Source organism: Marmota marmota, unplaced genomic scaffold, assembly GCF_001458135.2.
Source record: "Marmota marmota marmota unplaced genomic scaffold, marMar, whole genome shotgun sequence".
Taxonomy (NCBI): Eukaryota; Metazoa; Chordata; class Mammalia; order Rodentia; family Sciuridae; genus Marmota; species Marmota marmota.
This window is the reverse complement of record NW_025999842.1, coordinates 26207431-26222401: the sequence shown is the minus strand read 5'-3', so window position 1 is coordinate 26222401 and position 14971 is coordinate 26207431. Positions and strand designations below refer to the sequence as shown.

General features: G+C 33.2%; 1 protein-coding gene across 1 annotated transcript in view; it reads right to left on the bottom strand.

Annotated features, from left to right (window-relative positions):
* Qrsl1 (glutaminyl-tRNA amidotransferase subunit QRSL1) overlaps positions 1-14971 on the bottom strand; it is a 30099-nt gene that overhangs the window by 12858 nt on the left and 2270 nt on the right. Inside the window, exons 2-5 of the mRNA XM_015499778.2 lie at positions 11470-11629; positions 11079-11177; positions 9977-10073; positions 1575-1751 (exon numbers count right to left, since the gene is read on the bottom strand). Coding sequence (XP_015355264.1) covers positions 1575-1751; positions 9977-10073; positions 11079-11177; positions 11470-11629 — 533 coding nt within the window. The remainder of the gene's footprint in view (positions 1-1574; positions 1752-9976; positions 10074-11078; positions 11178-11469; positions 11630-14971) is intronic.

The window sequence follows — 14971 nt, the reverse complement described above, 5'->3', positions numbered from 1 at the left end:
GTCCTGTTACTACCTTTAACATACTTTTCTCCAGATACTTCCATGTAATAACTGATATCCATACTAGGTGATTATTATTTTAATTGAATCAGGGTCACACTGTACATACTATTCTGTAACTTATTTTTCACTTAACAATATATCTTGGATCACTTTCCATGTCACTTCATATAGCCCTATCATTCTTTTTTAGAGGCTATGTATTATTCCAAGAATCTTTCTGTTTTAAAAACTATGATAAAAGAAACAAATCAAGAGGAGTTGGGGAACAAAACAGAATACTTTACAGTTTGGAACATTCAATCTGTAGTTATTTTTGGTCAGTGCTTCTACAGATTATATTTAAAGTCAAGCATTGGGCTAAGTGACATTCCTAACAATAACATGACACTTGTGCTCTGCAGAAAATGGAATTTATATTTCCTTTCTCACCAAGTCCATTTAAGCCATAAAATCAGACTGTTGCTTTCACAATTTTAAAAGATACATTCTCTTATTAGCATTCACTGACGGCTGTGTAAAAGTAAAACTTATATTTCCATAGGAATTATGTGTCAAAATGCCATCTTCTTAAAGCACATTCAGAAAGATGAACACTAAGTGGGCTGATGAGGATAGAAAAAAAGCACCTAATCCTGCAATTCTAACTTGTCAGAACTCTCATTAATATTAATGTAATGCTATAAAATTCCACAGAGATAAAATGAAATGGTTCTACTTGTTAACAAGATTTCAGGAAAACTAAATAAAAAAATAATGGAAGAAGCTAAAGCTCTATAGCTAAAAAAATATAAATAATTTATTGAATACAATGTTTGTGAAAGGACTTAACTTAATTTTAGTGGATAATTAAGGAGAGAGAAAATACATATAGTATTACTGAAGAAACACATTCAATTTGGTTAAACTGAGACTGATAAAATAAATAGCAGCCATATTTTAGATGGTTAAGAAATGCTTTAAAAATGGGACTTAAAATAAAAATGGATGGATTCTTTACAAAATACAAAATATGACAAATAGAATCAGCTCTCAACAAAGTTGAAAAAAATTTACCTAATGATATGTTTTTAGTTCCAGATTTATGAAAATAATATTTTAAATATCCTATTGATATATATTAGGAACTTCTTCTCTTTTTAAAGTCAAATGTTGCTGAAGGATAAAACATTTCTAACAGCTCAGCAGCAGTGAATTAAAGTAATGGAGTACCTAAATATTTTAAGGAGCAAAAGTTAAAATAAATTATTTCAAAAATTAAATTCAATGAAGTCCATTTATGCTCAATTCTTAATTCTGTAAGATCCATAAAATCCGGTTTTTAAGAAAACCCGGTATTATAGAGTTTAAATATTATCTTAAGTTAAAGTTAAATGTATAAAGAACACATAGTGTGAAATATAGTTGAGTATATTCAAAAGATATAATTTTGATATATGATTTTTGAACACAAATAGCTGACTGAAAAGAAATTCAAATGCCAGGGTATGAACTGCTCCATTGCTGGGTTTTGCATATGGTTTGTGATTATTTGTATTTGGATGGGTTTTAAAGTACAGATAAAAGCATCTTACGCGAAACATGTGAATGCGGATACGGCAGCTGCGCTCCCGCCTGAGCTTCCTCCGGTTATTAGCCAATTTGAATCCTCACTTTCACCATGGGGATTCTGCTGCTTCTTTTCTCTGTATTGTTTTGAATAACTCCAGGGGTTTTTGACTGGTCCAAACACACCATCTGTACTTCCAGATCTGAGGTGAAGAAGTGAAATGATTTACCTTAGTAGAAGTTCATTTTACGTGAAATTCTCATCTTGAGACAATTTTTTGTTTCTGACACTCACTGAGCTTTTAGTTATCCAGTGTGGCTTGAACTGGAAAAGTAAGAAGCCTGCTCAGATGTAGCTTTCACTAATTACAGTTGAAGAGTTGGGAGATGGGAAAGGAGAACATTTGAGGTATAGAGAAAATTAGTGTGCTCAGAAAGAATTTTATCCCAGTTGATCCTCCCAATCAACTAAAAATGATTTCCCTTGTAAATTAAGGTCTTTTAGTTGAAAAGAGACATATTCAAATAGTTAAGAAGTCTTTTGAAGGGATCCCTCCATTAATAAGTTTTAAGAGACACATTATATATGGAATATTAACTTATTTTTAAACTAATCTTATTCTTAAATTACAAAAATAAATGTGAAACACTTTGAACCCCTTACCCAGATGCACCTATTGTTAATATTTAGTCCCATTTGCTTTATCACTTGCACAGTCTGTGTATATGACATGTATTTGTCACACACACACACATACACAAAATGTACATAAACACATTTTTTTTCCTGAACAACTTAGAGGTAATTTATAGATATTGTGACCTTGACCTTTAAATAGTCTAGTATGTATTTAGTATGCATTTTCTAAAAATAAGGACATTTTGTTATACAGTAACATTATAGTTATCACAGTAAAATTCAGATCTATAATAATCTACTATATGCAATCCAACTTTGTCAGCTGATTTAAATTGTACTTTATAGCATTTTATCCCTTTCCAAGATCAAGTCTAGAGTCAGGCATTACATTTAATTGTCATTATCTCTTTAGCCTCTTTCAATTTTCTTTTTTTACTGGTGGGGGGAGAGCAGGTATCAGAGATTGATCTCAGGGGCCCTTGGCCACTGAGCCACATCCCCAACCCTATTTTGTATTTTATTTAGAGGCAGGGTCTCATCGAGTTGCTTAGCACACCTCACTTTTGCTGAGTCTGGCTTTGAAGTCATGATCCTCCTGCCTCAGCCTCCCGAGCCCCTGGGATTACAGGTATGTACCACAGCACCTGGCCAGCCTCTTTCAATTTTCTTTTGTAAAGTCGTTTATCAGCCAATAGTCATTGCGTATTGAGTTGTTTCCAGTCTGGGACAATTATGAATAAAGCTACTATAGATATTGTATTTAAAGGTTCTATCTAGTGCTTTTGTGTACATAAAAATCTCTTGGGTAAATATGTAGGGCTGAGACCAGGGGGTCATATGGTAAGTATACATTCACTTTTACAATAAACTACTGAACTTTTCCAAAATGGTTATACATTTTGCCTTCCTTACCACCATATGAGAAATACAATTGCTCTGCATTCTTGTCAGTAATTGATATTGTCATTTTTGTTAAGACATTCTAATAGGTGTATGTATCTCAATGTAGTTTTAATTTGCCCCTAATAACTAATGACATTAAGAATTTTTTCATGCATTTGTGAGCTCTATATCAACTTCAATGAAATGTCTATTTAAATCTTTTGCCCATTTTGTAAAAAATTGAATTTTTTTCTTATTGTTGAGTTGGAAAAGGTTTTCTATAACTTGGATACTATTTCTTTCACAGACATACATTTGGAAGAGATTTTCCCTGTTGCTAATTTTTTCATTCTTTGGTGGAATATTTCAGAACAGAGGTTCTTAATGAACTAATTATTATTATTATTTTGAGTGCTGGGGATCAAACCCAGGGCCTTATGCAAGCACTGACCATTGAGTAATATTCCAAAAACAGAAGTTCTTAATTTTAATGAAGTCCAATTTATCAAATTTTTAAATAGATTTGGTCATTATGTGCCTTAAAAAAATCTTTGCATACCAAATTCATTCTATGAAGCCAGTATCACTCTGATATCAAAACCAGATAAGGACACATCAAGGAAAGAAAACTAGACTAATATCCCTGATGAACTTAGATGCAAAAATTCTTAATGAAGCATTAGCAAATCATATTCAACAACATATTAAAAAGGTTGTACGTCATGACTAACTTGGTTTTATTCCAGGGTTGCAAGGATATGCAAATCAATAAATGTAATTACCATGTAAACAATAATCATAGTCATCTTAAGAGATGCAGAGATTTTTGGCTAAATTCAGCATCCTTCATGATAAAAACATTGAAGAAATTAGGGATAGAAGAAACTTACCTTCACATCATAAAGACTATATATGACAAACCCAAAGACAACATCATAGTGAATGGGGAAAATCTGAAAGCATTTCCTTTAAAAATCTGGAAAAAAGACAAGGTCCACTCTCACCACACTTCTATCCAATATACTACTAGAAATTCTAGTTAGAGCTATTATGCAAGGGAAGAATATAAAAGGGATTAAAAAAAAAGGGCAGGAAAAAGTCAATTTATCACTGTTTATAGATGATATAATCTTATATTTAGGAGATCCAAAAAGCTCCACCAGATGACTGCTAGAGCTAATAAACAAACTCAACAAAGTTGCACATTACAATCAACTCAAAGTAGATCAAGGACCTAGGAATTAGACCAGAGACCCTGTACCTAATAGAAGAAAAAGTAGGCCCAAATCTTCATCGTGTCGGATTAGGCTTTGACTTCCTTAACAAGACTCCTAAAGTTCAAGAAATAAAATCAAGAATCAATAAATAAATCAAATAAAAAATAAAATCAAAAATATAAATGGCAAACTAAAAAGCTTCTTCTCAGCAAAATAAACAATCATTGAGGTGAAAAGAGAGACTACAGTATAGAAGCAAATTTTTACCACACACACACATCAGATAGAGTAATAATCTCCAGGATATATAAAGAACTCAAAAAACTTAATATCAGAAAAACAAACAACTCAATCAATAAATGGGCTACGGAACTAAACAGACACTTTGCAGAAGAAGACATACAAGTGATCAACAAATATATGAAAAAATGTTCATCATCTTTAGTAATTACAGAAATGCAAATCAAAACTAAGATTTCATCTCACCTCAGTCAGAATGGCGGTTATCAAGAATACAGGCAATAATAAGTGTTGGAGACAATGTGGGGGAAAAGGTACACTCATACATTGCTATTGGACTGCAATTTTGTGCAGCCACTTTGGAAAGCAGTGTGGAGATTCCTCAGAAAATTTGGAATGGAACCATCATTTGACCCAGCTATCACTCCATAGACTATACCCAAATGACTTAAAATCAGCATAGGATAGTGACATGGCTACACTAATGTTTACAGAAGCTGAATTCACAATAGCTAAACTGTGGAACCAACCTAGATGCCCATCAATAGATGTATGGATAAAGAAACTGTGGTATATATACACAATGGAATATTACTCAGCATTAAAAGAAAATAAAATTATGGCATTTGCAGGTAAATGGATAGAGTTGGAGAATATTATGCTAAGTGATGTAAGTCAATCACAAAAAAATAAAGGCTGAATGTTTTCTCTGATTAATGGATGTGAATCTATGGTGGGGGAGGATGGGAAGAATGGAGGAACTTTGGATTGGGCAAAGGGAGGGTGGGAAGTTGTTTTAGGGGTAGGAAAGATGGTGGAATGAGATGAACATCATTATCCTAGGTTCATGTAAGACTGCACAAATGGTGTGCCTCTATATCATGGACAACCAGAAAATTGAAATGTTGCGCTCCATTTGTGTACAATGAATTAAAATGCATGTACAAGTAAGTAGAATAAAAAAAAGAAACAAACAAAAAATCAACATACAAAAATTAATAGCTTTCCTATACACCAAAAATGAATCTGCTGATAAAGAAATCAGGAAACTCATTCCATTCACACTAGCCTTAAAACAAACAGACAAATAGTAAAAAACAAACAAACAACAACAAAAAAAAACAACCTAGGAATAATTCTAACCAAGGAGGTGAAAGACCTCCACAAAACTATAGAATACTTAAGAAATTGAAAAAAACATAAGATGGAAAGACCTTCCACATTCATGGATAGACAGTATCAATATTGTTAAAATGATCATACTATCAAAAGCAATTATAGAGATTCAATCCAATCCTCATCGAAATACCAATGCCATTCTTCACAGAACTAGAAAAAAATAACAGTACTTAAAAATTCATTTGTAAGAATAAAAGACCCAGAATAGCTAAAGCAATTCTAAGCCAAAAAAAAAAAGCAGTGCTGGAGGCATCACAATACCTGACTTCAAATTATACTGAAGAAGTATAGTAACAAAAACTGCATGGTACTGGCATAAAAATGGACACACAGATGAATGAAACAGAATAGAAGACAAAGAGACAAACTCACACATCTACAGTCAGTCATCTGATCTTTGAAAAAGGTACCAAAAATATATATTAGAGAAAAGACAGCCTTTTAAACAATGGTGCTGTAATACTGGATATCCATATGTAGAAGAATGAGACTAGATCTTCATCTCTCATCCTACTTAAAAGTTAACTTAAAATGAATCAAAGATCTAAGAATTAGATCAGAAACTATGAAAGTCCTAGAAGAAAACATAGGGTCCACACTCCAATATTTAGGTACAGGCAATGACTTTCTCAATAAGATCCCTAAAGCTCAGGAAATAACCCCAAGAATTAATAAATAAAATGGCATCAAATTAAAAGCTTCAACACAGTGAAGGAACGATTAAGAATGTGGAGAGAACCTAAGAATCAGAAAAAAATCTTTACTAGCAACTTTTCTAACAGATGATTAATGTCTCAAAGAACTCAAAAAACACACACATACAAATACACAAATCCCTAATTAACCCAATTAGTAAGTGAGCAAACAAACTAAAGAGACATTTCTCAAAAGATTATAAATGGCCAATGAATACATGAAAAATGTTCAACATCTTTAGCAATTAAAATCACCCTAAGGCCAGACATGATGGTGCATGCCTATAATTCCAGCAACTAGAGAGGCCAAGGCAAGAGGATTGCAAGTTCAAGGCCAATCTCAGCAACTTAGCATGCCCAACAGCATAGCAAGACCCTGTCTCAAAGAATAAAAAGGGGTAGGGAATTGGCTTAGTTGTTAAGTGCCCCTGGGTTCAATTCCCAGTACCAAAAACAAAACAAAACTTATACTAAGATTTCATCTTACTCCAGTTAGAATGGCAGCTATTAAGAATACAAACAAAAATAAATACTGGAGAGGATGTGGAGAAAAAGGAACAATTTTATGCTGTTAGTGGAATTACAAATTAGTAAAATCACTATGGAAATCAGTATAGTGGTTCCTTAAAAGACTAGGAATGGAACTACCATACCCCAGCTATACCACTCTTTTTATATTTATCCTGAAGAATTAAAGTCAGTATATTATCGCAATAGATGCATATATATGTTTATAGCACCACAGCTCACAATTGCCAAACTATGGAACCAGCCTCGGTGTCCATCAGGGGATTCATGGATAAAGAAAATGTGTGTGTGTGTGTGTGTGTGTGTGTGTATGGAGTTTTATTCAGCCATAAATCATAAATAAGAATGAAATTCTGTCATCTGTAGGAACTTAAGAAATTTTATGTTAAGTGAAATAAGCCAAACTCAGAAAATCAAGGGTGATGTTTTCTCTTATATGTGGAAGCAAGAGAGGAAAAAGTAAATGAAAGGATTGGGGGAAGGGGCTAGGGTGGCGTTGAATCTCATAAAAAAAAAAAAAAAAAAACAGCAAAACACCAGAAGGGAGATCAGTAGAGTAGAGGAAAGGGTCCAGGAGGAGAGAGGAGATAAAGGAAAGAAACTATTGGGAAATGATATTGACCAAATTATATTGTTATATTGTATATGTGATTGTGTAATAATGAATCCCACCATTATTCTTTATAGTTATAATGCACCAATGAAATATATGAAAATGGTAAAAAATATTTTTTTTTGCCTAACTCAAGGTCACAAAGATTTTCTCCCAAGTTTTCTTCTCTAAATTTTATAATTTTAGGTTTTACTTCCTATAGCCTCTTTTAACCTGGAGCTTTTCACAACCTTTGTTTTCATGATATGATGCTTTAATAGAATGCTTCTCATTATGGATTTGCCATATGTTTTCTTTTATTTAAAGTCAATTTGTATATTTTTTTAAATATTTATTTATTTTTATTTTTTAAAGAGAGAGAAAATTTTTTTTAATATTTATTTTTTTTAGTTTTTCGGTGGACACAACATCTTTATTTTATTTATTTATTTATTTATTTTTAGTCATACATGACAGCAGAATGAATTTTGACATATAATACATACATGGAATATACATACATCATGTGGTGCTGAGGATGGAACCCAGCACCCCACGTATGCCAGGCGAGCGCGCTACCGCTTGAGCCACATCCCCAGCCCCATATGTTTTCTTTTTTATCAGACTCACATTACACATTCTCAGTTGGAACATCACATAGGTGATGGTGTATCCTTAGAGAAGCATATCTGGAGACACACGAAGTCCACTTCGCCTTCACTCACAGTGTTTATTTTTGTTTGTATTCTTAATAGCTGCCATTCTAGTCAGCTGATGAAAGCAATGGCCTAAAAATCTATGTTTAAGTTTATTCCCATGGATTAGATCATTAAACATACATCTACTTAATAGCAAGAGGAAGCACTGTGAACACAATAGTCAAAGGTTCTGTTTCTATGAAACAGAGCACATAGAGCAAGCAAATATCACAAATGTGACAAGTATAATAAAAGGAGAAATGTACAGTGCTTTTGGTGAAAGATTGAATACTTTTCCCCCAAGATTAGGAACAAGGCAAGGCTCTTTTCACCACTTATATTCAATATCAAACCCAAGGTCCTAACCAGTCCAATAAGGGAAGTAAAAGAAATGAAAAGAAATAAAGCTATCTTTACTTATAGACTACATGATAATCTACATAAAATATCTCAAAGAATCCACAAGGATCAACTAGAACTAATAAGTGAGCTTTAATATGGACATGAAGTCAATGGAGAAAAAATCAATTATATACCTATGTATAGAAATAAACATTTAGAAATTGAAAAATGCATCACTTTTTATAGCATTAAAAAACATTAAAAACCTGGGGCTAAATTAAACTATATGCAAAACTTGTATTAGAAGTCCACAAACACAATTCTAAGAAAAAGTAAACAAAATCCCAATTAATGCAGAGATATACGGTGTTCATGGATTAAAAAATAAATATAAAGATGGTAATTCTTTCAAGTTGATCTATAAAGTCAACACAATTCAAATATCATCAAACTTCTTTGCAGAAAGAAGCTGATTATAAAGCTTATATAGAAACAGAAAGGACCTAAAATAAGCAAAATGTTTTTGAAAAAGAAGAACAAAGTTAGAGAATTCTTCACTGCCTAATTTCAAGACTTACTATAAAGCTACAATAATCAAAATGGTATGATATTTGAGTAAATATAGAAGAGTGCCCAGTAGACTTAGATGTGCTTGATTTCTGACCATGGAAAAAAAAAAAAAAAAAAAAAAGTAATTTAATGAGGAAAGGATTATCTTTTTTTTTTAAACAAATAAAATGCAGTCATTACTGGACACCCATATATTAAAAACAACAACTTTATTTACACTATATACAAAAAATTAACTCAATGTGGATCACATGTCTAAACATAAGAGCTAAAACTATAAAACTTCTATGAGAAAAATCTTTGTGATCATAGTTAGATAAAGATTTCTTAGGACACATAAAATATGAATCATAAGAGAAAAAATTAATGAATTGGACTTGATCAAAATTAAGAACTTCTACTCTTTGAAAGGCATTTTCAGAGAATGAAAAGATAAGACAGAGACTTGGACAATATAATTTCAAATCACCTATTTGTAATGGACATAAATTCAAAACATATAAAAGACCTCTTATAACTCAGTAAGATTTTAAAAATACAATTTAAAAAGTGGGCCAAAGTCTTGAGCAGAAACTTCACTAAAAAAAATATATGAATGGCAAAATAAACACATAAAAAATGTTTAAAAGCATTATTCATCAGGGAAATGCAAACTAAAACTAAAATGAAATATTACTGTATACCTATTAGAAAATTGAATATTATTTCATAGTGGGACTAGGAAACTGGAATTAGAATCCTCATGAAATCATCTTACTAGTTTAGGTACCTATATTAATGAAATTAAAAGTACAGATATAAGAAAAACAAGAGAAGAAAATTTCAATTTTATTTACTTTACTTACCCCATAGCAAACTCATCTAAATTTGTTTTTCCCATTAGTAGAGCTCCCTGATCCAATAACTTCTGAACTACTGTAGCATTATAAGGTGGTATATAACCTGAAAAAGTTTAGTTATTTTATCATAGGAGAGAAAACAATGCACATGTAAATAAATCATATGCAAGAAATAAGATTTTAAACCACAATTAAACAATTAATATTGACATGGTGAATTATTCCTAATCTGAATAGCAGTTGTGCTTTCTTCTAAGAGTTAATTTTTTTCTCCTGCTAACTGTACAAGTTTTCCAAAGACAGTTGAGTATTCACTATTTTTATAATTTAAAAACATTGATTTTAACAGTAATACAATATATTGCACGGTAGAGATGTACTCAATTCGTTTGAAAGTAATTTCAAATCATTATTTTACTTTGACTTGATGTTTTCTTCTTAGATATTATACCAGAAATGTTTATGTATCTTATCAGAAAGAGCTCCTTATTCTCAAATAAAATTTCTTCTACCTTTTGAAAAGCTCTAGTATATATTCCCAAACATCTAATAAGAGTCCACCTATTAGAAGACCCTGAGGCATATTCCTTATAGAATATTATTTTTAGTGTGCAGTAGTCTGAATAACCTTTTTTCCCCCCTTCTAGGACCCAAAATATCTTAATAAACATGCTTCTTTTGACCTACTGAATTCTAAACAATAAAACTAAGCATCACTATTCTGTGCTACAAGAGATGGAGGAGTCAGGAAACAAAAAATAACTTAGTGAGAAGATGCTAATGAATTTTCACATCATCCATAAAAGGGGGATAATGACAGCTCATACTTACCCCACATTTTCAATGAGCAGGAGACAGAGGTCATTTAGTGTGTTTGTGGTCAGTTACTGAATCTTCCTAAATAGGATTTCTAAAACTTTTAAAGTAGCATTCATTCATAAACTGGCCTGCCTCTAAAAAAATAATTCTGCATTGTGAAAGAGCAAATAGTAAAGAAGTAATAGACTATCCTAAGTATTTCTTTCAAAGATATAATTAGGTTATCTTGGTGCTTAGTATCTAAAATGCCTATTTTAATAAAATTATTAATGCTTCAATTATACTTTACCTTTTAACATATTTGATGCACATGTTGTCTCAATGCCAGATGTGCTAAAGTTGTCTTTTACTGCAATAGGTATTCCATCTAAATCTCCAAGTGATTGACCTGCGTTAAAAAGCCAACAGAGGCTTATGAGAGATAACAGTTCAAAACTTAAAGTTGTTTATAATAAATAGTAATTTTTGGAAATAAAATTTCTTCAGAGATAAAATTTATGTTAGAAATTATTCCAGTTGGATATTACAAAGCATCACATACTCACTTACCTCATTTTATTATACTTCTCTAAATAAGAGTATGTTTTATGTTTATAGCTTCACTTGCCAAATGGAAACTGCTGTATTCAATTAAACTCTTTCTCTGGTGCTAGACTTTAGCATAATTGGAAGTAGTTTACCTTTCTTATATCTTTTCTCTGATTCTTCAGCTTGCTTTAAGGCCACCTCTTCTGATACAGTAATATAAGCATTTAGAAACTTGGTCTTCTGGATAAGGGAGAGACATTTCCGACAGAGCTCTGTTGGTGTAATCTGGCCTTGTTTCAGTGCTGTAGAAACCTATCATACATACAATTCAAAAACCTGTTACTGAGTCTGTGGAAGTTCAGCTATTATACTGAAGGGGCAACAGAGTAGTTACACATAAAATTTCAAAGTTAGGCTTTGGTTCAAAATCAAGAGAATCTATCAACCCTATTTTTAAGAGAATGAATGAAAAGTAACATGTTGGTCAGATTAAAGGATGAGTCAGGAAACATGGCATTCTCCTCCTCTCTTTTCCCAAGTTAGGCTTAAGCAAATGATAACAGTGTAGGTAAGTTAACCTAGACAGAAAGTCTGGGTGAAGATAACACCTAAAGGACTTAGTTAAAAGGGAAAGAAATGAGATAATTTTAAGTGGGGCTGATCTTCATTAGGTCCACTTTTAGGAACTCCAGATTTGAGAAAATCAGTAAGGGAATTGGAAAAAAGAAGTGAAAACAAGGATGCTAATTAGCTATCACTGAGCATGAAGAGAATGAAATGTACATTGAATAGCTCTCCTGGGTCAAAACTGCAGGTGTTATATCTGAATATAAAATAAAGTCAACTTTTAAATTTGTCATTTAAAAAAAAAATCTCTCTCCTGGCACTTCTTTTATCTCTAATGGAAACTGGGCTTTCCCTTGAGGCCATAGCTTCCACCATTTTCATGTATCATAGAATCTGATGGGGGAGAAGAGAATGCAGGCAGGTGTCTTCCTAGTTCTTCAATTCCTTTCTCTTTCCCCTTCTTTCAAAAATCCCAAACTTATGTGAAACAGATACCTTGGGGATTATATCACTCTCCCCCCTCTTCCTCCTCCTATTTGCTTTCAATCATAGACAATTTTAGCACTCAGCTCTCTGTCATCTTAGTTACTATTGTTCCTACTGCTATTCTTGTTCAATTCAAACTTCAGGTCCTTGTATACTGACACCCAGCCTTTCTGTCCCTTGATCTCACTTTGCACAAGCTTCTCCTTTTCCTTATTACCCCAGTTACCCAGTTTGCTTAGTTATAGCTCAGACTACAGCATTATCCATAGCCATAAAATCTTTCAAACCTTAATTCTTGCCATCCCACACCTTCTGCCCACTAAGCTCATTTATTTTACTACCCATGAAGCCAGCAAGGAAACAGTGATCTCAGTCTTAGAATAAGGACATGGATCCTGTGGACAATCAGTGAGGTCAAATGAGGACCTACCTGCACACTACTCCAGATGAAACCTCAGGCCTGGCCAATGGTTTTTGTTTGTTTGTTTTTTTGGTACTGGGGTTGATTTTAGTCTTGTGATACTGAGCAAAGAACTCAGCTATTCCACACCTGGGTACCTGATCCACAAAACTGTTGGATAATAAGACTGTGATTTTCAATTGCAAAGTTTATTCTCATTTGTTTTGTATTCAGCAATAGAAAACTATTATATCTCCTTAGAAAAATTGAGAAATCTTCCTCAGGAATCATTCTTAAAAAGTATAGAAAGTAGGGTAAGGGAAAATTGTAAATACTTAGCATTTTTGTCCTGTACCAAACTTAAATTTAATAATAGTTATTTAACATTTTGATCTAGGCATCACCCAAGATGCTTTATATTTCATCTTTATATTCACACTGAGGGGCTTATATTATTTTCTCCATCTTACAGATAAAGAACTGATTTCCTCTTGAGGTCACATAGCTAGAAAGAGGCAGAGCTGAGATTCAACCAAGGCCTGATCTTGTTTTCAAAATCCATGCTCTTAAAGGACTATAATACTTCTCTCTCTACACAAGGCATTGAAGTATTTATTTCTCTCTAACTAGATAACATTATTATTTTTAGAAATAACATCAGAGGTTCACTTAGGAAAGAACTGTCTTGATAAACACAGGTTTAAGAGAGCTTTTCAGGGTTGAGTGTCTAGTGGATGGGCACTCTTTCTCTCTTTTGACACGTTCTGTCTTCACTGCCCCATGCATGTCAAGGTCACCAGCAATGTGCACATTCCTAAATCTAGCAGTCAATGCTCAGTCCCCATTTGACAGCATTTCTCAGCAGCACCAACACAAGGCACAGTTTCCTCCTTAGAACACTTCTTCATTTGTGTTCTGGCACTTGCCATATTGGTTTTCCTCCTACCTCTCTGACCATTCCTTCAAGTTTTTTTTTTTCCATCAGCCGTTCTTTCTAATACTGACCTCTAAATGTTGGAAGTTTTAAAACTGGGTGCAGTGACGTATGCCTGTAATCCCAGCGGCTTGGAAGGCTGAGGCAGGAGGATCACAAGTTCAAAGCCAGGTTCAGCAACTTAGCGAGGTTAGTCTAAGCAATTCAGTGAAACCCTGTCTCTAAATAAAATACAAAAAAAAGGGCTAGGGATGTGGCTCACAGTTAAGTGCCTCTGAGTTCAATGCCGGTACCAAAAGAAAGAAAGAAAGAAATGTTGGACAGTTTTAGGCCTTCTTTAATTTTATACTGAACTTCCAAAGTGACATTATCTAGCCACACAGCTTAGTTATCTTCTATATTCTGACCAATTTATATCCTCATATCCAACCTGTTTCCTAGGAGAGCTCTAAATTTATCATCTACTAGCTGAAGTACCATTTTATATATCTAGAAGCTATCTCAAAATTAACACCTCCAAAAAAGATCTTTTTTTCATTCCTTCTGAGACAGGGTCTTACTAAATTGCCCAGGCTAGTCCTAAACTTGTGGTCCTCTTGCTTTAGCCTCCCAGGTAGCTGGGATTACAGAAATGTGCCACCACACCCTGCTCTAAAAGAGAGCTCTTGAGAACATCTTCCTTCCAAATATACTGCCTTTTAAAGCCTTTCCAATCTTGATAAATGCTACCATTTTAGTCAATTGCCAGGCCCCAAGCCCCAAGTATTCTCCTTGATTCTTTTCTTTCCCTCAAACTCCACATTCAATTCATCAGCAAACTCTAACATAAAAAATAACACCTATTTAAATATCAGCCAGAGAAACCTTCCCTGACAGTTACACTAAGTCATAAGCAAGCCAACTAGTTCTCCCCCTATAGCCTGCTTAATTTTTCTTCATAGTACTTAAACTACCTGTAATTATGTAATTTACTTTTGAAAACTCTTACTTAATGCTTGTTTTCCTACCAAAAGATATGTAGGCTTCACAAAAGCAGGAGTTTCTGTCTAATGCTAACTCCCAGTTCCCAGAACCCAGAGGTACTCAATGAATGTTAGCTGAATAAATGAATAACTTGAGTTTAAAATTTGGAACCTATTTCCCTAGAGAACAATGATTAAATCTTCTTAATTAAAATCCTCAAGAAGTCAACTAAATATATGATTAATTAAGCTTTCAGATTAGTATAGCCTAGTATCTGACCCCTAGAAACACTGGGATTATGCCA